This window comes from Nanorana parkeri, unplaced genomic scaffold (genome assembly GCF_000935625.1).
Source record: "Nanorana parkeri isolate BGI_ZX_2015 unplaced genomic scaffold, ASM93562v1 scaffold402, whole genome shotgun sequence".
Taxonomy (NCBI): Eukaryota; Metazoa; Chordata; class Amphibia; order Anura; family Dicroglossidae; genus Nanorana; species Nanorana parkeri.
The window spans coordinates 160,091-185,162 of record NW_017306670.1 but is presented as its reverse complement, the minus strand read 5'-3'; the positions used below and the strand labels follow the sequence as shown (position 1 = coordinate 185,162).

The window sequence follows — 25,072 nt, the reverse complement described above, 5'->3', positions numbered from 1 at the left end:
GGAAGGGGCTTTAGCCCCAGAGACCTGGGGACCGCCTTCACCTGCAAAGCTGGCATGGCATCAGATGAGGCCAAAACATCCGCCAGGTAGAACTTGTGAGAACAGAAGTCCAACTGGAAGCCTTGCAAATGTAGGAAACACTTACAGATCTAATAGAGTGCTCCTTGACAATAAAGGATGGAACTTGATCTTTGACATCATAATCTTGCGTGATGGTGTGTTTGAACCATCTAGAAATGATGGAGCATTTTCTGGGGTCCATACAGGATGACAAAGAGAGAATAGGCCTTTCTGAAAGATTCAGTAGCTGAAGGATAGATTCTCAAAGCCTGGACCACATCAAAACAACAGAGAGAAATGTCCTTTAGGTGAGATGGAACCAGACAGAGAGACAGAAGGACAATATCCAGGTTGAGGTAAAAAGCAGAAACTACATTAGGTAGGATGGTAGCCCTGGGCCTCAACACTACTTTGTCCCTATGCAATACCAGAAAGGATAAAGCCACAAGTTCAGCCATTCACCTTGAGAGGTGATGGCTACAAGGAATACCACCTCGTGGGTTAGAGTAAAGAATGGGTTCAAATGGCAGTTTCTGCCGAAAGAACCATATTCAGATCATATGGACAAGGGGAGCTACCTGGAAGGTCATGTGGATCAAACATTTCTTGCACAAGGGTTTTGCAGTGCAGCACTTTAACCATAGTGGACTAAGAATATGTATTGACATTAGACACATGTGAGAGATGAGATGGGTGACTTCCAGCAGACAGTCACAACTGAAATTCAAAGCTACAGCCATTTGCTCCATTCATTCAATAAGCAAGGGATACACTGCGGCAATGGTTACATCTTTTTTGGAGGGATTTTGAGCAGTCTGACCTGGTTTGACAAAGTACATTCACAGCCAGGATCGGGTGGAGGGCTGGACACACAAGCGAGAGCAGATCTCTAGAAAGGGCTTTTAGAATATGCATTTTTGCTGCAATTAATATACAGACTACAAAAACATTTGTGCAACTACTCCTGCAGCAAGAACATGCCAATTCATCTTCAGACCCACTGAACCGTGTATTGGACACAGAAGGCTGACAGACAAACTGCCTTGTGTGTAAGACAATCCAGTTAAAAAGTGATGTGTACTGCTCTAACCATTGGGAACTTTTCCAAAAAATTATCTATAGGTGGTATCATACCCCTTACAAATTATCCAAATTCTCGGCCTCAAATTCACCACTTTGCTGGCGACTGTGCGGCTGCATTGGTTCAATTTCTCACATCTTTTGGCACTGCAGGTCCCTCCGTGTGTTCTGGAATGGAGTCTTCCGTATTATCTCCCATTTTTCCCCCTCACCTCTCTCTCCAGCCCCAGAACTCGGCCTACTGCATATTAATATTGATATTTTCCCACCGGCAACTCGCACTATTGTTGTGCATATTCTCTATGCAGCTAAATTGTTGATTACCTGTAGATGGTTACAAACAACTCCTCCTAACATCATTGACCTGATTTCATTAGTTAACACCCAATATTCCTATGAAAAGATGTTTGCCATGAAAAATAACTCATATCCTATAGTCCTTTCAGCTTGGAGAAAATGGATTGTACATCCATACTGCATTGTTTGATCTCTAATATTGTCTGATGCATAACTGGTCCATACCTTGTCTTCCCTCCTTCCTCCCCTCCTCTCTTTCCACTTGTTTTGTCATCCTCCCTTCTTCCTAACCTCCCTAGAAATGGAAATTATATTGCAAAGCATACTGTATCCAGGATGTTAAGTTGGTTATGTTATATGCATTTTGTTATGTATGCTTCACTTGAATTCAATAAAGAACTATTGAAAGTAAAAACAAAAAAAAAGTGATGTGTAACTTTAAGGCCAGGTACTTTTGCAGCTCTCAATCAAAAAGGAAACACCACAAACACATAGTCAGATCTTATTTAGGTGTACAGGACATTTTAATCCCGACACAAATGTTTTATTTTGTTGTAATTTAGATGCAATGCTGTTATTCTTTTATAGAGAGCAAGCATCAAAGACATAACCTTGGGATCAAGGCAAGTCTCTTAGACATCTTGATTGGCATCAGAATGTAAAAATCATTATTTTGATACATATCTTTCATAAGCCAACAACAGTATGCAAAAACTGAAACCTCACGTGCTATTATACGAGTAGGATCATTTAACAAATTAAAGCACTTTAGGGGAGTTAAGCATTTTCTACAATAGACTTCTAACTGTCAGTCACTCAGCAGTACAAGCATATTGCCCCAACAGCACAATGTCGGCTAATATTACGGCATTATATACTTGGGCCATGTCTTGTTAAAACACGCTTGCAATGTACTCCACACAAGTACTATAGAGCCTCAATAACACTGCATTTAACTGCTTAGCATCCGGGAAAGTCTGCATATTATGCTGGAAAATTACTTCAAACTCCCAAACAATTATATATTTTCTGAAAGCAGACATCCTGTAGAATAAAATGGTGGCAATTGCAATATTTTCTGTCACATGATATTTGTGCAATTGTTTATCAAATATATATTTTTTAGGAAAAAATACATTAAAACGAATTTTAGTGCTCACGTACACAATATCCGTTCCCAGATCTGCTCTGTGATCACTGAACCCGAAAGCGCTGTGTCTACTAGATAGCCAGGAGCTGGCTGAAGAAAAATAATATCAAGCTTATGGCTGTGAGCTTGTTTTAAGGTTCACATCAGCCCAAGTGCGTTCCTGCCCGATTGGTGTCGGAACACACTGGATCGTATTCCGTCCGGCTCACTTTGTTTTGGGGCGGTAGGGGGCGTTGCATTAAAGTCAATGGCACCGCAGCCATGTCCTCCGGCCGCAGTGCGATTGCCCGGCCCGGAACACGTGACACATCAGTGCCTGCGTTCCAGCACGGTCAGAAAAAATGCTGCATGCCCTATTTTTTGCTGACCACACCGGAACGGAACGCAGGCATTGATGCGCCACGCGTTCCGGTGCGGGCAATCGCACTGCGGCCGGAGGATGTGGCTGTGGTGCCATTGGCTTTAATGCACCGCCACACTTCTCCCGCCCCAAAACAAAGTGAGCCAGCCAGAATGCGATCCAGTGCGTTCCGGCACCATTCGGGCCAGAAAGTACTGGGCTGGTGTGAACTAGCACTAACCAATTGAAGACCATGATGTTGATGTACGTTATGTGAATGTTAAGTGGTTAAAGTATAAGCCATAAAAAAAAAAGATGTTTGTTTTCATCTTTTATATAGTTACATAGTATTTGAGGTTGAATAAAGACATAAGTCCATCAAGTCCAACCTATTGTGTGTATGCATTTATGTTTGAGCAGGTGTGTGCGTGTGTATTAGTCCATGTGCGATTTTGCTCTCAGGCGTACCTGTACCCCTGTATACTATGGTCTCCAAGGAACTCGTCCAGGAGTTTCTTGAATGATTCCACACTCTTAGCTGAGATCACTTCCTGAGGCAGCGAGTTCCAGACCTTAACCGCTCTGACTGTGAAGAACCCCCGGCGCCCTGTGTGTTGAAAAAATGTTTCCACCAATTTTTGGTTGTGCCCTCTGGTCTTTGTTACAGAGCTAACCGTAAACAGTTTGTTAATAATGTTGCTGTCACCCTTAAATAGTTTATACAAGAAGATCATGTCCCCCCTTAGTCTCCTAACCTCCAAAGAGAACATATTTAATTTTAACAACCTTGTTTCATAGTGCAGGTCCTCGAACCCCTTAACAAGTCTGGTTGCCCTCCTCTGGACTTTTTCCAACTCAAGGACATCCTTTCTGAGTATCGGTGACCAAAACTGGACCGCATACTCCAGATGTGGCCGAACCAGTGATCTATAAAGTGGCAAATTATAGACTTGTCCCTGCAATATATTCCGTTCTTAATGCAAGACAGGACTCTGCTAGCTTTGTTTACAGCAGTCTGGCACTGCAAGCTGTTCTTCAGTCTGCGGTCTATAATGACCCCCAAATCCTTCTCCGTTTCCGACTTTCCTAGTGGCACACCCATAAGTGTATAGTCCATTTGCCTATTTTTTACTCCAAGGGGCATTACCGTACATTTATCGACATTGAACTTCATCTGCCATACAGTTGCCCACTCCCCGATTTTCTCCAGGTCCTCCTGTAATGTTACAATGTCTGAATCCGTGTCTACTAACCTCCCAATTTTCGTATCATCAGCAAACACTGAGACACGCTACTTACTCCCTCCCCGATCATTAATAGGTTAAAAAGCATGGGACCCAGCACCGAACCTTGGGGCACGCCACTCATGACCTCAGCCCAGTCTGAGAAGGTGCCATTAACTGATACTCTTGGTGCACGTTCTTGTAGCCAGTTTTCGATCCACGTGCACACTAATTCATCTATGCCCACAGCCCTTAGCTTGTATAACAAGCGTTTATGTGGCACCGTATCGAATGCTTTGGCAAAGTCCAGATATACTACGTCCACCGGCCTCCACCCATCCAGATCTCTACTTACCTCTTCGTAAAAGGTCAGCAGGTTGGTCTGGCAAGAATGATCCTTCCTAAATCAGTGCTGCACATCACTTATTATACTATGATCCCGGACGAATTCCACTAAGTAGTCCTTCATAATTCCCTCTAACAGTTTACATACTATGCATGTCAGACTAACTGGTCTATAGTTCCCCGGTTGGCATTTTGACCCTTTTTTGAATATAGGTACCACATTAGCCCTTCGCCAGTCGCTTGGCACTCTACCAGCCATTACGGATTCCTTAAAAATGAGGAACAATGGTCTCGTTATCTCCTTGTTCAGTTCCTTGAGTACCTTGGGATGTAGATTATCAGGTCCTAATGCTTTATTTGCATTTAGTAGTTTAAGCCTATGTTGTATCCCAGTTTCCGTCAACCACTCAGGTGTGTTTCTTGTTAAATTTTGTGTTTTTTCATGTACATTAAACCCGTCTGTTTCCTCAGTGATTTCCGACGAGAAGAAAGTATTTAGCGCCTCCGCCCTCTCCCTGTCATTTATGAGTAACGACCCATTTATGTCCTTTATTGGGCCTATGTGTTCCTGTCTCCCCTTTTTACTGTTTATGTACCGATAAAAAATGTTGGGGTTATTTTTACTAACTTCGGCGATATGTTTCTCACATTCAATTTTAGCTGCCCGGACTACCAGTTTACATCTTTTGTTACATTCTTTGTAGTTTTGGAATGCAGATACTGTCCCCTCCGTTTTATACTTACTAAATGCTTTTTTTTTTTCCCTTAATGTGTTGTTTTACCATTTTATTTAGCCATATTGGCTTTGTTTTTGATCTTTTACTTTTGTTCCTCAGCAGTATACACCTGGTAATAGCATTTTTTAATTTGTTCTTGAAACAGTCCCACTTCTGGTCAAAGTTTAGTTTATCAAATAAGTTTTCCCAATCGATTTCACCCACTATGTTGCGTAGTTTATCAAAGTTAGCCTTCCTGAAGTTTAGGCTTCTCGTCCGCCCATCACCCTTCCCTTTCTTGCACCCAATATTAAAAGCAATCACCTTGTGATCACTATTACCCAGTGTCTCCCCGATTACAATATCATCAATTAATTCTGTATTATTGCTGATGATCAGATCTAGGATTGCATTTTCCCTGGTCGCGACCTCAACCATCTGATCCATGAAATTGTCTCGCAACATATTAAGAAAACGGACAGCCTCTGCCGATTGGGAAGTTCAATTAGCTCAGTTTATGCTTGGGCAATTGAAGTCCCCCAATACCACAACATTACCCTATTTCCCCGCTATTTCTATTTGGGATTGTAGGTGGGCCCCCTCCTCTTCCCCTATATTTGGAGGTTTATAACAGACACCCACAATAAGTTTACGGTTAGGGTTCTTTCTATCTAGTTCTAGCCATAACGATTCCACATCATCCCCACCAGCTGACGCGATATCGTCACGTATGTGTATAATGAGGTTATTTTTAGCATATATACATACCCCCCTCCTTCTTGCCAGCCTGTCCCTCCTGAACAGGTTGTACCCTTCAATGTTAGTAGCCCAATCATGTGTGCCGTCTAACCATGTTTCTGCTATTCCTAATATATCGTAGTCCTCCTCGAGTAACATAACTTCAAGGTCTGTTATTTTATTTGCTAGACTTCTAGCGTTGGTGAACATACATTTAATTTTTGAAACATTTACTGGTTAAACGTTTGCTTCCCACTACTAATTTTAATTGTACCAGTTACGGTTGGTCCATTCCTACTTGGATCACCTTGGGCAATTTGATTTACTTTATTGACTACATTTAGTATGCTCTCTATATTGGTTGATTTACTACTTTGACTATGTTGACTCTGTTGACTGGAGTGAGCACACTATCTAACCCTGTATTTGTTCCTTCTATGTTATCTTTCACGAGTGGTTGTTTAATTTTTTGGTTTTTATTTTACCCTCCCCACCATTATCTAGTTTTAAAGCTCCTCCAGTCTTTTAACCATTTTTCCCCCAAGAAATGCTGCACCTTTATACAATACTATTCTAGGCAAGAACAATCCTAAAGACATAACAGTTGGCTTTTGATGTAAATAGCAAGTAACTAATATTAGTCCATACAGAATAAAGATGCAATAGAATAATAGGTGGCTTCTAGTCCGAACACTCTGAGACGGGTCGTTCAAAAGGGAATCCATTCCATACGACCCCTGCCCATTTGTATTCCACTCCGTCATTGAATGTAACTAAAGCTGCATTTGACTGTGTGTGTTCTAGGCTTGCATATATACACTGAGCTTGACCCCTAACTGAATGATAGAATAAATAAATATAGTATGTCACAGCACACCGAAATCAAGTGTCCTAAATCATCTTTTTTAAAGCATGTACATCTTGTCACAGAGAAAGCAACGTTTCAGGGTCACTTCAGCTCCCTTCATCAGACACAATAGGATATATTTATTTGGACTTTAGCGGTGCTATCCATGGTCACTTCATTAATCATCTACAAAGGGTATACCGGTAAGGAGTGTGATGGAATATCTACTGGACTCAACTAAATGATAGGGAACATAAGGGGCCCTGTTTTATGAAGGTAAAAGATAGATAGATAGATAGATAGATAGATAGATAGATAGATAGATAGATACCATAGATAGTCTTACCACAGGGAGGCCTGCCCAGTCTTGCTATGGTGTGGATTTTGTCATCTTCAATTTTCACAATCTGTCCATCAGCAGTTCCGGTATACAGGACATCTAAAGAAATGTTTAGAAAGATAGGAATAAGTTTGCATAGAAAAAAACTTCACAATCCACTTTACTGATGGTTACAACAATTGTTCTTAGCGTGGCTTATGCATTCAGAAATAAATGATTTGACTTTATTTGCCAAGTAACAGTAAAACAAATGATGTATAATGAGAGGGGTTGATGGATCTGAATGGATTTGCAGGTATATGATTAACATAATTCAGCTAGGAAATAATAATCTGCCGGGGGCAGTATTCATATGAAAATAACACCATCAATTATCTAGAAATTACCCACAAAAATGAATAAATGTTCAAAGCCAAGATAAAAATCTCTAAAACTTCTGTGGTATTCATTTTGTAGAAGAACCTTTGTGACTGTGTGGCTCTTTAAACATCCTAATGTATCACAACAGTTCTGATCTTCTAATGATGCGTAATTATATTTGTATAATATTTAAAAAAAAAAAACAGAGAATTCTCTGAAAATCAAAACAACATTTATATTAAAGAGTCAGGGTCCAGTCACACCTTTCCAGTGCAGTGTGTTGCAGGAACACACATTAAAAGGTAATGTCTGGGCTTCTGGTGTATGGCTTTACCTTTCAGGAAGACGTGGCTGCCTTCAAGTGAGCTTGCTCCCAGTTTGTGCATTGCTATATATGTACACCCCGGTTTATGTATACCCTGCACATGCTTACTCCAGTTTTCATTCATTTACAAAGTATGCCTGTCTGCTAGATAGCAAAAATGATGACCAAAAGACGTAACATGATAACTCACCACCAATGTTTGCAATGGATTCTGGGCCTACTAACTGGCCCTCATACAGACGCTCAGCTTTTCTCAGCTTAAGATTTGCCTCTAGGACACCAGTCATCAGCATAGGAGTTTGGAAGCTAAAAAAAAAAACCACAACAAATGTCAATTTGCCACCATCTCCTCATTTATCAGAGATTTTCCTGACAACCTGTATGGAACTAGAAAACAGCAACTTGCAATGCATACAGGGCATACAGTTAAGTGCTGAGCAGTTTGGTTTTTCATCCAGGCATTGCACTTCTTCCCCCTGTTAAGCCCACTCTATAGTCAGTAACCTGATGATCCTGGAACATACTTGCCAGTGATACTGCAACACCCACTAAATGCCCCTTGATGCTTATTACATAAAGAAAGCCCGATGTAAGAAAAATGCCAGTATTAGCACATGGAGCTCCTTATTGTGCAGGAGAGAACAGAAAACTCAGCTTAAGGTACAATAAACTAAGTGAAAGCATTCTGTGAGCCAATAATGCCATATACTTGAATTCTGTATATTAGCCTGTGCAATAAGCACACAGCTTCATAAAGGGCCAGTAAGAGTGTACTTCCAGAGTCTGCTATGTGTAAATTCCAAAGCTTTCATATTCATACATCCAAGGCAAGTTTGAATCTATATGGTATGTATAAGAAACCCTTCAGTACTGGTAATACTTTTACATCAGGCTGTGTTTAAAGGCAGCAGAAGGTGTAGAAGAGGGTGTTCCAGGATCACTGGCAGGAGAGGGTGTAGTAGAGGGTGTTCCAGGATCACCGGCAGGAGAGGGTGTAGAAGAGGGTGTTCCAGGATCACTGGCAGGAGAGGGTGTAGAAGAGGGTGTTCCAGGATAACTGGCAGGAGAGGGTGTTTTAGGATCACTGGCAGGGGAGGTGTAGAATAGGGTGTTCCAGGGTCACTGGCAGGGGAGGGTATAGAAGAGGGTGTTCCAGGATAACTGGCAGGAGAGGGTGTTGGAGAGGGTGTTCTAGGATCACTGGCAGGGGAGGGGTAGAAGAGGGTGTTCCAGGGTCACTGGCAGGGGAGGGTATAGAAGAGGGTGTTCCAGGATCACTGGCAGGGGAGGGGTTGGAAGAGGGGGTTCCAGGATCACTGGCAGGGGAGGGGTTGGAAGAGGGGGTTCCAGGATCACTGGCAGGGGAGGGGTTGGAAGAGGGGGTTCCAGGATCACTGGCAGGGGAGGGGTTGGAAGAGGGGGTTCCAGGATCACTGGCAGGGGAGGGGTTGGAAGAGGGGGTTCCAGGATCACTGGCAGGGGAGGGGTTGGAAGAGGGGGTTCCAGGATCACTGGCAGGGGAGGGGTTGGAAGAGGGGGTTCCAGGATCACTGGCAGGGGAGGGGTTGGAAGAGGGGGTTCCAGGATCACTGGCAGGGGAGGGGTTGGAAGAGGGGGTTCCAGGATCACTGGCAGGGGAGGGTATAGAAGAGGGTGTTCCAGGATCACTGGCAGGAGAGGGTATTGAAGAGGGTGTTCCAGGATCCCTGCAGATGCATTCCAAATACACCAAATACAGTTTACATGGAGAGGTGGACCTGTGTCAGCAGGTCAGCTATGTTCGCTGTATGTGTCTCAAGGTTACATTTTTAAACTTTGAGAGTGTTCCTTTCATATTAATTCAGCCCAACAATAAAATGCTGCCACTGTGCACATGAATATTCTGCCCTATAGAATGAAGACAAAAGCAAAGGCATACATATGATGTTCTGATGACTTACTTCAAGGACTGTGGCTCTATGGGGCTCTCCAGAAAGCAGACTGCAGCCAGTGTAGGTATGATCAGTGACAAGGCCAGGCATATGAGAGTGGCACGGAACACTTTGCCGCTGTATGTGCTACGGATGAGAAAATATCATCATTATTTACCATACAGCACTAAACCAGGGACAGACTTTCTACAATGCAGTTTGATATGCAAGAGGTTAATGAAATGTAAAGCATCACTTTTTTTATTGAAAAACTCCAGGAATTTTTTTTTATTAACCCTTGCAGTGCAGCTATCCCTGCAGTACAAGGATTTAGCTCTTGTCTAGGAAATAAAATACATTTTGAAAAAAAAGTTATACTGACCCAATCCTCTGAGTCGGCTTGCTCTTAGACCGATTCTTCCAGCCTTGCTCCCACTTTGCTGCAGCAGTCTAAGATCCTCGAGTCACCAAGTCCAATACAAAGTGTATTGGACGGGAGGTTGCCGAGGGACATTGCGGCAGTGTAGGAAGAGACAGGCTGGAGGGAGCTCTGTGACTGCTGCCAGCTCAGGAGAGTACAACTTTTTTATTTAAGTTTCTAGACAAAAACAAGCACCCCTTGCAGTGTGGGGTAGCCCGTTGCAAGGGTTAAATACATTTTTTTATACCGGAGGGGTAGTATTAAAAACTCTTAAACCTTTCAATAATGAATCCAGATGACACAAATATACATTGCCCAGCAAAGTATTTCTTTAAATGTATGCCCAAGCACTTACAGTCATCATGTTTTCCAAACAGCTCCAACTCTCTCAGTGCGGCTTCCCTGAACTTCCTGCCCAGTACAAGCTCGCAAGGGACAGAGCAGACTCCAGCAGCTGTCCATCTACTAGCTTGGATAAGGAAGGAGGAAGGAGGATCAGGGAAATGACAAGCCTTGTGTTGCCTGTGTGACTGCAGAGACACACACAGCTTAATAGCACACACACACACACAACAGTGGCTCCATAGGACCCTGCAAGGAAAAGGAACCCCCCTAAAATAGCATATAATGGCCAGTGCTCAGGGGACCAGCTGATTCTATAGAAAGCGAAAAAACTTTTAGGCCCCATTCACACCTGGGCATTTTTGGGCCTTTTTAATCCCGTTTCACTGCCAAAACGCAATTAGAACCGCCCAAAAACACGCATTTCTACTGAAATCTATATAGAAAACACGCCAATCAACGCTGAAAAAGTTCAGCTCAGGAAGCAGTTTGGGCGGCAGGCGGATTGAAATGCGCAATTGCGTGCATTTATCTTAACGAGCCCCATAGGAATACATGTGTTGGCAGTTCAGAGTGGAAAAATCCACGCGACCGGACTCCCCCGGTGTGAACGGGGCCCTAAACACCAAGGAGCAGCATCCATTCTAAGTGATTTATTCAGCATTGCAAATGGCTTAAAAACCTTTTGACTTTATTATCACTTTAACCCTTCAAAACAGCTCTGTTCACCATCAACTCAAACAGTAATAATGTTTTGTTGTTTGTACATAAATATCAGCCGCTACTATCTTAGCCTGCAATGAGCAGAATGCATTCCAGGCATTTTGAAGGGGATTCTTTCATGTTTTTATGACACTTTGCATGCATTGTTGCACGTGCATCAAGCTCACATGTTTTTGTTTGGTCAATGGAAAGCATTATATATCTGTGACATCAAGCTTCAATAATTAGCTCTCAGCTTTGCACAGTGCAACAATTTATAAACACACGGGGCTCACGTCTGCAAATGAATGGCATTTCAAAGCATAATGGGGGGAATTTGTCAGAGCAACTGCGAGTGTTGGAACTCACATATGGTCGCATGAGATATATTTGCACCAGATTTATGATGCTAGTGTAATGTTGTTCAGAAATGAGATTAAATAGACCTCAGGAAAAAAAGACTTGTAACTCCAGGCAAAAAGCTTAACTGTGGCTTCTTGAAGAAGTGGTCATGGGGACTTCTTAAGTTGTTTGTTGTTTTATTACGTGATCCTCCAGTTTCAGACAGCTGCAGGACAAGCGCCAAACGTTTGCAAAACATGCGCAATCGAAAAAATAGTGCAAGCTCTGGTCAAAACTAGGGATGCACCGATACCGGTATTTTGGTACCGAGTATCGATATTTTTTTTTCGGTACTCGCTGATACAAAATACTGAGTATCGGAAGTCCCATTCAGGAAGCCAGGTGGCATGTAATGACTTGCCACCTGGCTTCCTGATTAACTGGGAAGCCGGGCAGCGTGTAAAGTTTCGCCACCCGGCTTCCCGATTAACAAGAAAGCCGGCCTATGCTTCTAGTCACTGTGTGACGAGAAAGCTTGGAGCTGGCTTGCTGTTCAATCATGGAAGCCGGGTGCCGTGTAATGACGCGGCGCCCTGCTTCCTTATTGGCCGGGAGGCCGACTCCATGCTCCCTCGTTATGAGATGACATGGGAGCATGAAGCCGGCTTCCCGGCCAATCAGGAAGCCAGGCGCTGAGTCATTACACGGCACCAAGCTTCCTGAATAGCGCTTCCTGACCAGTCAGGAAGTCGGGCAGCGCGTCATTACACGCTGATCGTCTTCCTGATTGGCTGGGAAGTCGGCTCCATGCTCTCGTCACACGCTGCCTGGCCAATCAGGAAGCCGGGCAGCGTGTAATGACGCGCTGTCCGGCTTCATGATACAGGAAGTATCGGGCTAGGCATCTGAGCATTTGGGCGAATATGAGTTCTCGCCCAAATACTCGGTATCAGCACTGATACCGATGCTAGTATCGGTGAATCCCTAGTCAAAACAATAAATACTATCCTTGTTGCACTCCTTATCGAAAAGTCCCTTGTAGTGGGGGGTGCTCGCAGTGACTGCGGATGTTGCCGCAAATATCAGCAAATTGTAGAAACGTCACCAGCACACCAGTCCTTTTAGGATAGCAAAAGCTTAATTTAGATTTCAGAACCACACAGTGTCCCTTCATCAGTCAATGCTAAAGCCTGATCAAGGGACCCTGTGTGGTACCGAAAGCGCTTGTTCATATGACAAAGAACTTCAATAAATGAAGCTTTTGCGATCCTAAAAAGGACTGGTGTGCTGGTGACATTACTACAATTCTCTGTTCAAAACAGGCGCACATGTTAAAAGGATCTTAACAGATTTACACATAAAAAAAATAATATAATCCAAGAGGCTAAAACTGCAATTGCTTTGATAAATTCCTCCCAATGAGTGCTGCAGGTATATTGAGACTAAAGCTGGTATATAGAGAATAAAGCTGACCAAATACCAGTAGAATTTTTGAAAACATTTGTATGCAGAGTTTGTGCGATTTTCTAATAGTTAATGGGGTCATCATGATGATTCATTTTCAACAGTAGTGACAAAAAAAAAGGTGGGGAGCAGGATGGAAAACTACAAAATTCTAACAGTGAATGTGGTTTTCGTTGGGTAAACACCATTTGTTTCAAATAATGTGTTAAATAATGTCAGAGACATTCATCATAATCGAATGCTTTGGGAAGATTTTTTTCACATGAACATGGTGCGAAATTCTAGCGGTCTCTCTGTGTAGCAGAAAATGTCTCCCAATCGTGGAAAACCTTTTGGCTATTTCCTCCCAGGACCTCTGCTTTTTCTTTCTGTTCTTGTATGATGCTAGGAATACCTACTACAGGTTGGGGTGGGCTCTACTCATATGAAAAGAGGCCTCCACATCTAGGAATACAAGCACAGAATCATCCATGTTGGTTTCTTGGACTGGAGAAGGAGAGGAGCGCAATTCAAGAGGAGGAGAACAGTTCTTTCATGCACAAAAGTGTATGTAAAAAGACTTGGGCCCCTTTCACACTGTCCAATCAGGAAGGGATGTGAGCACAGATCCCCTCCTGATCAGATGGAAGTTACCGTTGTGACAACTGTGCCTGTGCAGTTTTTTTCCATCATGTGATGGAGGAAACCCTGACATTACTGGACACATGATAGTCTATGGGCAGCCAGATCTAAATGGACGGGGAGACATTTACATCAGGTTAACCCCGATGTGACATGATCAGGTCCGGCGGAAGGGATCTTGTATCCATTTGATTTTCCAGACCTGGATGGAGTTGGGGTAACGGAATGTAAATGGATTCTCAGCCATTTACATACGGCTACCCACAGACTGACATCTGGGCCTTACAGACGCACATGCTGAGCATTTACAGGCAAACCCATTGTAGCCTTTGGCGCCCAAAACGCCTGTATATGACTAAGAGGATTTTAAACATAGGGCCTAGAACATAGGGCGACTGAGTGTACAAGTGTATACAGGGACAATTAGACAGAATACGATACTGCATTCTGAGTGTAGTCAGGTGTATAGAAACAAGCTGAAAAATGTGTGAACGGCGGCATTAGAAACATAGTAACGTAGTGAAACCTAATTACACCTGACCTGTCCTGTGTGACTCAAACAGGACAAAGAACAGCATTCCTCTAACTGCACTTATTGTGACACAAAACTGTCACACTGTTATTTCATCAGGCCTGAACGAAGACCTTGAAAACTTTCCTAACCAGGGACAAATGGAGCCAGCAAGTTTGCAGCATTCAGTACCCTCCCCCCCCACACAAATAATCCACCTCCCACTATCACCAGAAAACTTAAAGGGACACTAAACTCAGGCGGTAAAGCTTAAACATGCACACGGACCCCAACTTTATTTTTTTTGTGTGTAAACTTTATTTTTAACATTTTCAACAGTATAGTACAAAAAAAAAAAATAAATAAAACAGCCATCTTTACAACACACACAGGGACCATGGGGAACAAAAGTAGCCACCCTCCAGAAGGAAGGACACTGTCACCACCAATTCAGAGATGATTTGAGGATCTACATCCAAGCGATACACAAAAAGGATACATTTATATTAATAGTTAAGGTATTTGAATGCAGTTTTAAAGGGTTAACTCCTGAGTTTAGTGTCATTTTAAGCTGGCCATACACCAATAAAATTTTGTTTGCACACGTTCATTTACAGAACGTACGTTCACTTTTCTAATGGTTAGTTGGGTCTAATTGATGTTCGTTTTAATAGTGACAAGGAAAATTGAAGGAGCAGGATGGAAGACTTTTCTCATTTCTTATCCGAACAAACAAAATTCAAACTGTGAATGCGATTTTAGTTCGGTGAAAAATCAGACATATTGTAACAAGCATGTGCCAGGCACAAGAGAAACCTGTTTTATACATCTGGGATTCCACCCAAGTAGCAGGCCTTGAGGATATTTTTAAGGCCTTTGGAATGAAATGAGTTGGCTCAATGATGGCAAGATGGAATGCTCTGGTTTTCAAATTCGAATGAACATTTGAACAGTGTATGGCCAGCTTAAAAGCTACATACACTATATTACCAAAAGTATTGGGACACCCCTTCAAATCATTGGATTCAGGTGTTCCAATCACCTCCATGGCCACAGGTGTATATAATGTAATCAAGCACCTCGGTATGCAGACTACTTCTACAAACATTTGTGAAAGAATGGGTCGCTCTCAGGAGCTCAGTGAATACAAGCGTGGTACCGTGATTGGTTGCCACCTGTGCAATAAGTCCATCCGTGAAATTTCCTTGCTACTAAATATTCCACGGTCGACTGTTAGTGGTATTATACCAAAGTGGAAGCAACTGGAAACAGAAACTCAGCCACGAGTGGCAGAGCGGGGTCAGCGCATGCACAGAAGTGCACAGAAGTCGCCAACTGTCTGCAGAGTCAATAGCTACAGACCTCCAAACTTCATGTGCCCTGCAGATTGGCACAACACTGCATAGAGAGCTTCATGGAATGGGTTTGCATGGCCGAGCAGCTGCATCCAAGCCTTACATTACCAGGTGCAATGCAAAGTGTCGGATGCAGTGGTGTAAAGCACGCCGCCACTGGACTCTACAGAAGTGGAGACGTGTTCTCTGGAGTGACGAATCACGCTTCTCTGTCTGGTAATCCGATAGACGTGTCTGGGTTTGGCGGATGCCAGGAGAACGGCACTTGCCTGACTGCATTAGCAAGGCGCACGGGACCGGTTTAAGAGAAACCAGCTCGGAGGATCCGGTGAGTATAACTGTAATTTTCGAACCTAAACAAAAAAAAGACCACTTAACCCTTGCAGTACGGGGGTAGACCCTCTGCAAGGTTTAAGTCTAGGAAAAAAGTTCCCTGGAGTTCTGCTTTAATTAGAGCACACAACACACAGTTACAATGTGAACAAATGTATTGCCCATAATCAGAAACAGTACTGGGGCCACACTGACCAGAGATACCGCTTTCTCATCTCAATGAGTTAATGGATACGGTCAGTAAGAACCTCCCAAACAGTGACTCTTCATTTTATGTCAAAGTTTCATAAATATACAATGAAGAGTTGCAATACTGTTTTTTGGCAGAACCAGGGAACCCACATCAGGGGAATTAAAGTAAACCTCTCAGCAATTTTCAGCTTTTGAAAGTAAAATCTTGGATAAGGGCACAGAACACAAGATGTTTACTATGACCAATGTCAGCCAGAAAAACGCTCCTATGTGCCTCTCTGATACTAGTTTCATTTCACCACTAGAAAACCTGACTTTCCTGACTTCAGAGCTAAGCACCATCAACCTGTCCCTAAGTCCCCCTGCACCACATCGCATTCCGTAAACGCACATCAAGTGCGGGGGGGGGGAACGTACGCGTGTTCATGAAATGTTTAAAAGCATGCAACATGCATTACATTTTAATGGCAAACTAAATGTGGCTGAACAAATGCGCTTTTCCCCCACGCATGTCAATGCACATTAAATCACGCAGAAGAAAAATGAGGAACAAATGTGGTAGAATTTGCTGCATGCGCTACTTTTCTACGTTTGTTGCGCATGCGTCACATTACTGAAATCAATGAGGTCGCACGGCAAACTTAGGAAACAAACGCCTGCGAATTCATGTCAAGGATGACAGCCGGCAGGGATTAGACCTGAAATCAGGCCTCTAGTAACAGACTAAAACTGGTTTCAGGGAGGCACAGAGATTTTTCTAACTAAGGTTGACCATACACATAGACCCCATTCACACGGAGCGTTTTGTAGCGTGATTGTCGCTCAAAAAAATATCGCTCAAATATGAAGCTCAATGTAGCTCTTCCAATGGACATGTTCACATCTTGCAGCTCAATCTCGCCTGCAGCTTGTAGCTGAAGCTTGTCACTCGAACATGAGCTATTTTTCGGCGGATTTCGAGCGATTTGGCCGCAATAGACTTTGAAAAGAAAAAAAAACAAAACTCTGCATTCCCCCATCCACACCGGGCTGTTGTATTCTAAATGCCGTGGCCGCTGTCAGAAAACCCAAAAGGTAACTACGGCTGATTGGCTGCAGTCACTGTTGGACTGAGAATTTGCAGACCATCTCCTTTGAATGAATTGAACGGAGGGGTGCCGACAGGGCCACACACTGGTCGAAGTTCAGACAAGTCAACCAGCGTATGGCCAGCTTAACACATAATCTCTGTAGTCTGCTGGTGTGTTCTTTAAATGAATTGACAGGGTCACACACAAGTACAATCACCAGCAGGAAATGTTTCTGGAATTTATTTTGAAATGTCAACTCTGCAACAGATTCAACCTGACCTTTCCCCTGGAATCCCTGTGTACCTGAACATATGTGTAAATGTAACGGATCCTTTGTGCGTCTCATGCAAAGTACCACAACAAGCAACCTTACCTCATGGCAGCCACTCGTGTCCTCCCTGCTAGACCCAGTTCGCTAGATCACCTTCTGTGAAATCCCCCTCCCCTTACATAGCCCCCAGGTTCTCACCCATATGCAGGAGAGCTGGGAAGCTGATTGGTGCAGAGCTTGGGGGATGCCCTCGTCCTCCTCTCCCTGCAATCCATTCCTCCTCTCTTAATTCCCAGGATGGGTAAGCACCTCTCTTCAGGACATTGTCACCACACACACTGTGATCTGCACATATTATCTGAATGAAATATTTTGAAGGGTTGGACTGAAAGGACAGCAGCTTGTGTGATGCAGAAGATTGTGTAATGATTATGTTTTTCAGAGCAGTTTACTCATCTTAGGAATTGGGGAGGAGCAGCAGATTGCAGGAGAGAGCGAAGTGACTCAGGAAGCCACTTTACAGCATTTTCCCACTTGCCTGGGCACATTTCCTGCTCATTAATGCAACCAAGGACAGAGATTTCTACAGCCCTATATTAAAATAAGCAACTAAGACAGATGAAAATACCACGGGGTATGTTACTGTGAAGTGACACTTAGTTACATAGTTACATAGTATTTGGGGTTGAATAAAGACATACGTCCATCAAGTCCAACACTGATTATATAGGACGTCTGTCTGTAACTACCAACCCGAACCAATAACTAACACCTTTCCCCAATTCTGTTCTTTATGCGAGTATTGGCTCAGTACATTGCAGCAGCTACAAAGCACTCCCTTCACTTTATTCTCCAGCATGTCAAAATGACCAAGACATGGAGGCTTTAGGCCTTCCAGAACACTGTACTAAAGCTGAACTACCGTATGAGCAAACATTTCTAAATGCCAGACTTATTTGTATTCTTACCCGAATCTTGGTGTGCTTTATATATTACTTCCAGATCTGTGCAGCAATCCATCATCAAACGTTGCCTCTATGAAGGAACTTCCTGTAATAATAATAATAATAAAGACCAGTCTCTACAGCTCTCTCTCCTTGGGATGTGACTGGGTTTGTCTCCGCCCCCACCTGCTGGGCCCCTCCCACAGCTCTGCTATCTGCACAGGCTATGTGCACAGTGATGTCACTGCTACCCCTATATCTGGGGTTGCAAAGACATTTGGAGAAAACTAAGTAGACTTATATCCTTTGAGGTTATTGAGGAATATTTGTAAAAATGTTTTTGTGCCCAGAGTTCAGCTTTAACTAATACTACTCTGCTAATCATTCCCCTGATAAGAGTGCCTAAAGGTGCCCATACACTTTACAACCATCGCAAGACATTTTCTTGCGAGGGTTGTAAAGTACTTAAAAAAACGTACGATCTGCCCATCTTGGACAGGCAGATCGTACTTGCGATCGCAAGCTGGCCCGCCTGAGGGGCGGGCTTGCGATGACTGCAATGAGGGGCGGGCTTACGTTGACTGCAAACGGGCAGTGTGCGCGTGCACACACCGGCCCGTTCGGCAGTTGTCGAACCAGCAGGCCACCAACTCGCCGAGAATCGTACGATTCCCGGCGGGTTTTCTAGCCTGCTGGTTCGACGGAAGACGTGCCACCGTACAGTAGAAACGGTTGCACGCCTTCCATACACTGTACGATTCTCGTACGATCGCGGGATTTCCCCGCGATTCTCGTACGAGAATCGTGCAGTGTATGGGCACCTTTAGAAAACTGGTTGGAATGCTGAAAAATCACACAAGTGTTTCCACTCTCCCCCCTTTCTTTTCCTCCAGCGCTCATTAGAGGGATGGAAAGGGGAGGGGGGGGGGCACAGCTGGCTCTGCCTCCAGAGGGGCAGAGCCAGCTGTCAATCAGGTGGCAGGGTGGATGTCGTCAAAATTGTCGGGATCTTTCCCGGCCGCAACGCTGCTGTGTCAGCATATAGCGGGCAATAGCCTGCTTTATGCTGAGTTTTGGGTCACAGGAGGACATAGTCAATGTCCTCCTGTGACCCTAAAAAGAACTATGGCCAAAAAAAGGTTGTCTTTAACCTTCCTGGAAATAAAGAGTACAGAATGCTTTTAATTCTAGGTGTTCTCATTCTCATGTTAGCAATGTTTTCTCAATGATGTTGGTGTTCATGAATGATGTTTGTTATAAAAAGATGTTCTTTAAAAGGAATACAAAATATCAGAATATAATAGGGGTTATACAAGGGTTGGGTTTTAGGGTCCTGTCACACGGTTCGAGCCCGGAACGCACTGGATCGCATACATCAAGCCAGGCCGTGTTCTGGTGCGGGGCGATGCCATTCATGTCACTGCACACACACACACACACCCCACCCGCAGTGCAATCGCCCGCACCGGAACACGAGGTATAAGAATGCCCTCCATTCCGGTGCAGTGCAATCAGAAAAAATAGTGCAGGCAATTTTTCCGACCGCACTGCGCCGAAACGTCGGGGTGTGTGTATCCGGTGACATTCTTGACACGTCCTGCCCCCTCCCACCCCAGAACACGGCCTGGCTTGATGTATGCGATCCAATGAGTTCTGGGCTCAAAATGTGCCGGAACGCGCTGGATATGGTGTGACAGTGCCCTAATCCACTCATCTGGATTAAAAACCAACCCCAGCATTTTTGTGCTGCCCACCCCATAACCCGACAAAAATGTCATATATAGTAGCTCACCCGTCCATAGATGTGGTGGCTGCACGTTTTTTCCTGGTATTTTTAGTATAGTATGTCTCTTCCACAATAAAGCGCCTGACTGTTGATAATGTTTATGATGGTTGTAAAGCTCCAACACTAGGGGAAATGTCAGCATGTAGCTGTGCACATAAGGTCTCGTTCACACCTAGGCGTATTGCATATGCGCGTCTGTCGCGCGTTTTTTTACCGCGATTCGCGGTAAAAAAAGTTGCGCGACCGTCGCGCGTTTCCGAAGGCTACTTGGCTGTATCCCAATGGAAACGCGCAACAAAACGGCCCAAAGTAGTACATGTACCTTTTCAGGCGTGGGCCGTTTTGTAGCGCGTTAGGGACAGGCGGAAATACGCCAAGGTGGGAACGAGACCATTGAATACAATGGGATTTATATTTTTGAGCGTTTTGTAGAGCGTTCGTCGAGCGTAGAACGCGCTACAAAACGTTCAGGTGTGAACGAGGGCTAAAGCCAATATAACTAGAATAGAATTGTTTCCCCTCTTTGATGGTGACATACAGCAATGTGTCAGAACACACATTTACATATATCAGATTCATTGCAGTGATGATTGCTTGCTGAAAGGTATAGGAGGATCCATAATGACACACATTTGAAAAGACCTTTGAGGACTTACACGCACCCTTTCATCATAGAAGTGACTCAGGATTTACACGCAACCTAACATGGAGAAACGTTCCTGAATTTCAACAATAGTGCAACCGAGGAGCATAATTCATCAGATAGAAAGCAGGGGTCACATGCATTTAAAAGAACTCTTAACCCTTGCAGTGGGGCTATTCCTGCACTGCAAGGGTTAAGTGTTTGCTTTGTCTAAGGAGCTAAAATAACAGAGATATACTCACCTGAACGGTGATCCCGGCTGGCTGTTAAGGTGCCCATACACTGTGCGATTATAGCATGATAATCGTGGGAAATCCCGCGATCGTACGATAATCGCAAAGTGTATGCAAGGCGTGCGACCGTTTTTACTGTACGGTCGCACGTCTTTTGTCTTAGGAGCATGCTAGAAAAGCAGCCGAGAATCGTACGATTTTCGGCTAGTTTTTAGCATGATCGTAAGATCAATGCCCCACGCATTCAGCATTGCGGTCATCGGAAGCCAGGGGGGCGGGCTTGCGATGATCGCAAGTACGATCTGCCTGTCCAAGATGGGCAGATCGTACGTTTTTTTAATTACTTTACAACCATCGCAAGACTAAGGTCTTGCGATGGTTGTAAAGTGTATGGCCACTAGACATGTGCGATTCGTTTCGTTCCGAATGGAAATTCGGACGAATTTTCGGAAATTCGGATGTATCCGAATTCCGAATTACAGACATAACGAATGCAAACGAATCCGAATTTCCATTTCCGAAATTCGGTAGCGTGCGTACGAACGTTCGTTTCGTTTTCTGTTCTTATTCGTTTCGTTCGTTGGAGCAAAGTGACATTAGAGAAGGAGAAAAATATTTTTTCCCCCTCAAATGTCACTTTTGCTGCAAACGAACGAACGAACGAACCGAATAAGAAACGAATAAGAAACTAATAAGAACAGAAAACGAACCGAACGTTCGTACTAACGCTACCGAATTTCGTCCGAATCCGAATTCCGAATCCGAATTGACTTTCACACCCGAATCCTGAAAAACGAAATAACACAAATCCGAATTTAAAACGAAACGAAACTAAACGAATTTTTTGGCAGTGCACATGTCTAATGGCCACCTTCAGAATCCAAATGCCATCTAATTAAGCGTCCAATAAGCACTGCCTGGGAGCAGTAAATGTCTGCATTATAAAATGAAGCATCTTTACAACTTTTTGTAATTGTAAGGTATATGGGCACCTTTAGGGTACAATAATCGTACAGTGTATGGAAGGCGTGCAACCGTTTCTACTGTACGGTTGCACGTCTTCCATCGAACAAGCAGGCTTGAAACCCGCCGAGAATCGTACGATTCTCGGCGGTTTAGTCGCCTGCTTGTTCGACAACTGCCGAACGGGCCGGTGTGCGCACGCGCACACTGCCCGTTTGCAGTGATCGGAAGCCCGCCCCTCACTGCGGTCATCGGAAACCCGCCCCTCAGCGGGGCAGGCTTTCGATGAACGCAAGTACGATCTGCCTGTCCAAGATGGGCAGATCGTACGAGCTTTTAATAAGCTTACGACCATCGCAAGACAAAAGTCTTGCGATGGTCGTAAGGTGTATGGGCACCTTTAGACTGGTCCCTGGAGTCTAAGGTCCTGTGAGTCACCACAGACTATACAGTGTATAGAACGTGGCAGTGTGCGCGTGCGCACACCGGCCCGTTCCGCAGCTATCGGACAAGCAGGCTTGAAACCCGCCGAGAATCGTACGATTCTCGGCGGGTTAGTGGCCTGCTTGTTCGACAACTGCCGAACGGGCCGGTGTGCGCACGCGCACACTGCCCGTTTGCAGTGATCGGAAGCCCGCCCCTCACTGCGGTCATCGGAAACCCGCCCCTCAGCGGGGCAGGCTTTCGATGAACGCAAGTACGATCTGCCTGTCCAAGATGGGCAGATCGTACGAGCTTTTAATAAGCTTACGACCATCGCAAGACAAAAGTCTTGCGATGGTCGTAAGGTGTATGGGCACCTTTAGACTGGTCCCTGGAGTCTAAGGTCCTGTGAGTCACCACAGACTATACAGTGTATAGAACGTGGAGGTCACTGAGAAACATTCCATCACTGGAGTAGAGAAGAGACACGGAGGAGACTGGTCTAGGTGCCAGCCAGGATCGGGCGATTATAACTTTGTTATTTCAGCTCCCTAGGCAAAATGAGCACTTAACCCTTGCAGTGTGGGAGTAGCTCCACTGGAAGGCTTAAGATTTCATTTGCCCAGAGTTTTTATTTAAGATTTAACTTTTTCTACCCTTGATATGAAAATGTAAAACACTGGGGGACATCACATAAAGCCTGCGTCACTCTTCTACACTGAGAAAACAGAGCAGTGCTTTTGTTACTTTGAGCAATCTGTTTCCTATGCCGTGTCTGCACCAGACACATCATAGAGAGCAAGAGAAATGGATCCGCTGGCTCTGCCCCCCACTAAGTTTAGAGCGAGGAGAAAGGCTGTTAACCTCGCCTTTCCAGGGGTCATCAAATGGGTGGGCAACTCTGGCTCTTCAGCTGTTGTGGAACTACAAGTCCCATGAGGCATTGCAAGACTAACCGAGACAGGCATGACTCCAAGAGGCAGAGGTGGGTGTTGGGGTTTGTAGATAAAGTGCAGCTAGAGGGCCACCATTGCCCACTCCGGGTTAACAGCTGGGCATATAGGCAGGGAAAGGGTTTTTTAGCCTATATGCAGGCTGTGCCCATGTAATGTTCACTGCATGGGCAGAGAGAGGCATGTGAGCTGTTTGCCAGGTTACCGGCTGACAATTCCCATCCCGTACACCAGGAAAACTGCCACAATCCCTTTGTTAATTATTCACTGAACCAGAAATAAAAACTGGCGACCATAGACCTGAAAAAGATCTTATCTGCACTGTAAGGCCTCATTCACACGAGAAACGGCCGGCACTCCATGCTGCGTGCACGGTATCGGGCAGCCCCCGGGAAGGACAGTGCTGCGTGTGATTAGTTCGCAGCCACCGTCCTTCTCTATGGGAGTACGCGGCCGTACGTCGCCCTACATATCCCTGCGGGTGTCCGTACTCTTACGCTGACAGGATGGATCCTGCCTGCGTCCAGGCCAGGACACCCTCACGGACCTGCACTTGGCGTGAGTTTAGGGCAGCGTACGGCCGCGTAGTCCCATAGAGAAGGACAGGGGCTGCGTACTAATCACACGCAGCCCATCGTTCCCGGGAGCTGCCCGATACCGCCGTGCACGCAGCAAAATAGTCTCAACTGTGATATTTACATATGAATGGGTGGCACTATTTACAAATGAATAAGCCACAACTCATTATCCCCCCCAAAAATGTCAGCGCGTCGCTAGAGTGTTCGGGTTTCGCTTGAAGAAAAGGTGGCAACCCTAATCGTGAACATGCGTACTTTGAGCAGATTCCCAATATGTGCGCAAAGGCTGTAATAGCACACCAATTGGCAATGGCACTAGGTAATGGCACCACAAATGTGGCCAAGCAAATGTGTTTTTTTCCCTGTGCATTTGGGGGGAAACCCACGTAACTCATGATGCCAAATTTGCGACGTGCTTATTTTACGTAGTTGGCGTGCATTCAGGGACCCAATGGTAGATCAATGGGGACGCGTGAACCCAGCATACATTCAACTTTTGTGTTTGCATACCTTATAAGAAAAAAAAAATTTAATTTTTGCAAATAATTGTTTTCTAGCTAGATTGCAGCCCCTGGTAAGGACTGGAACAGGTATATTATAGGGTAGGTGGTATATATGGGTGGGAGGTTTATACGGTATCGGCATACAGCCAGACAGATCACAAAATGGAGCATGCGCAGTACAAGAGCTGGCCCAGTAAGCGCCATATTAGGTATTGGCCAATAGCGCACAGCCCAAACATTGCCTGTGCCGATGTATTATACTCGCCTCCTGCTTTCAGTTTCCTGGACGTAGCTGTCGTCGGTGATAACCTGCGGCCGGATAGGCCTCCGCTGCCGCAGACCATCTCCGTCCTCCATGCTCCCGCTTCCTTCAAGGGCACTAGACACAGCTGCAGTTAACGGGAGTGGAACGTCAACCTACAGCCAATAGGAAGCAACCTTTCATCGATCTCGGCCAATAGAAATGCAGCCTTGGGGTGGCCACAGAGCCGCTGAACCTTTCTACCTCAAGAGGGAGCGCGCACTGTGCAGCTGGACCTTCGTGTCAGAGTTAACCCTTTGTCAACCGCAGGGCAGCACCGCACGCCTCACATGGCGTTGGAAATGTATCAGTTTTTAGATAAAACATATTAGACGGTTACAAAACCCCCAATTTATGTGACTTATATAGAATGTTACACGCTGTGCGCTT

The 25,072-nt window shown here is 44.7% G+C and overlaps 1 protein-coding gene across 1 annotated transcript in view; it reads right to left on the bottom strand.

Moving 5' to 3' along the window:
- APMAP (adipocyte plasma membrane associated protein) overlaps positions 1–24,825 on the bottom strand; it is a 42,621-nt gene extending 17,796 nt beyond the window's left edge. The window contains exons 1-4 of the mRNA XM_018559547.1: positions 24,647–24,825; positions 9,762–9,878; positions 8,012–8,127; positions 7,143–7,235 (exon numbers count right to left, since the gene is read on the bottom strand). Coding sequence (XP_018415049.1) covers positions 7,143–7,235; positions 8,012–8,127; positions 9,762–9,878; positions 24,647–24,738 — 418 coding nt within the window. The 5' untranslated portion in view covers positions 24,739–24,825. The remainder of the gene's footprint in view (positions 1–7,142; positions 7,236–8,011; positions 8,128–9,761; positions 9,879–24,646) is intronic.
- Positions 24,826–25,072: the final 247 nt, after the last annotated feature.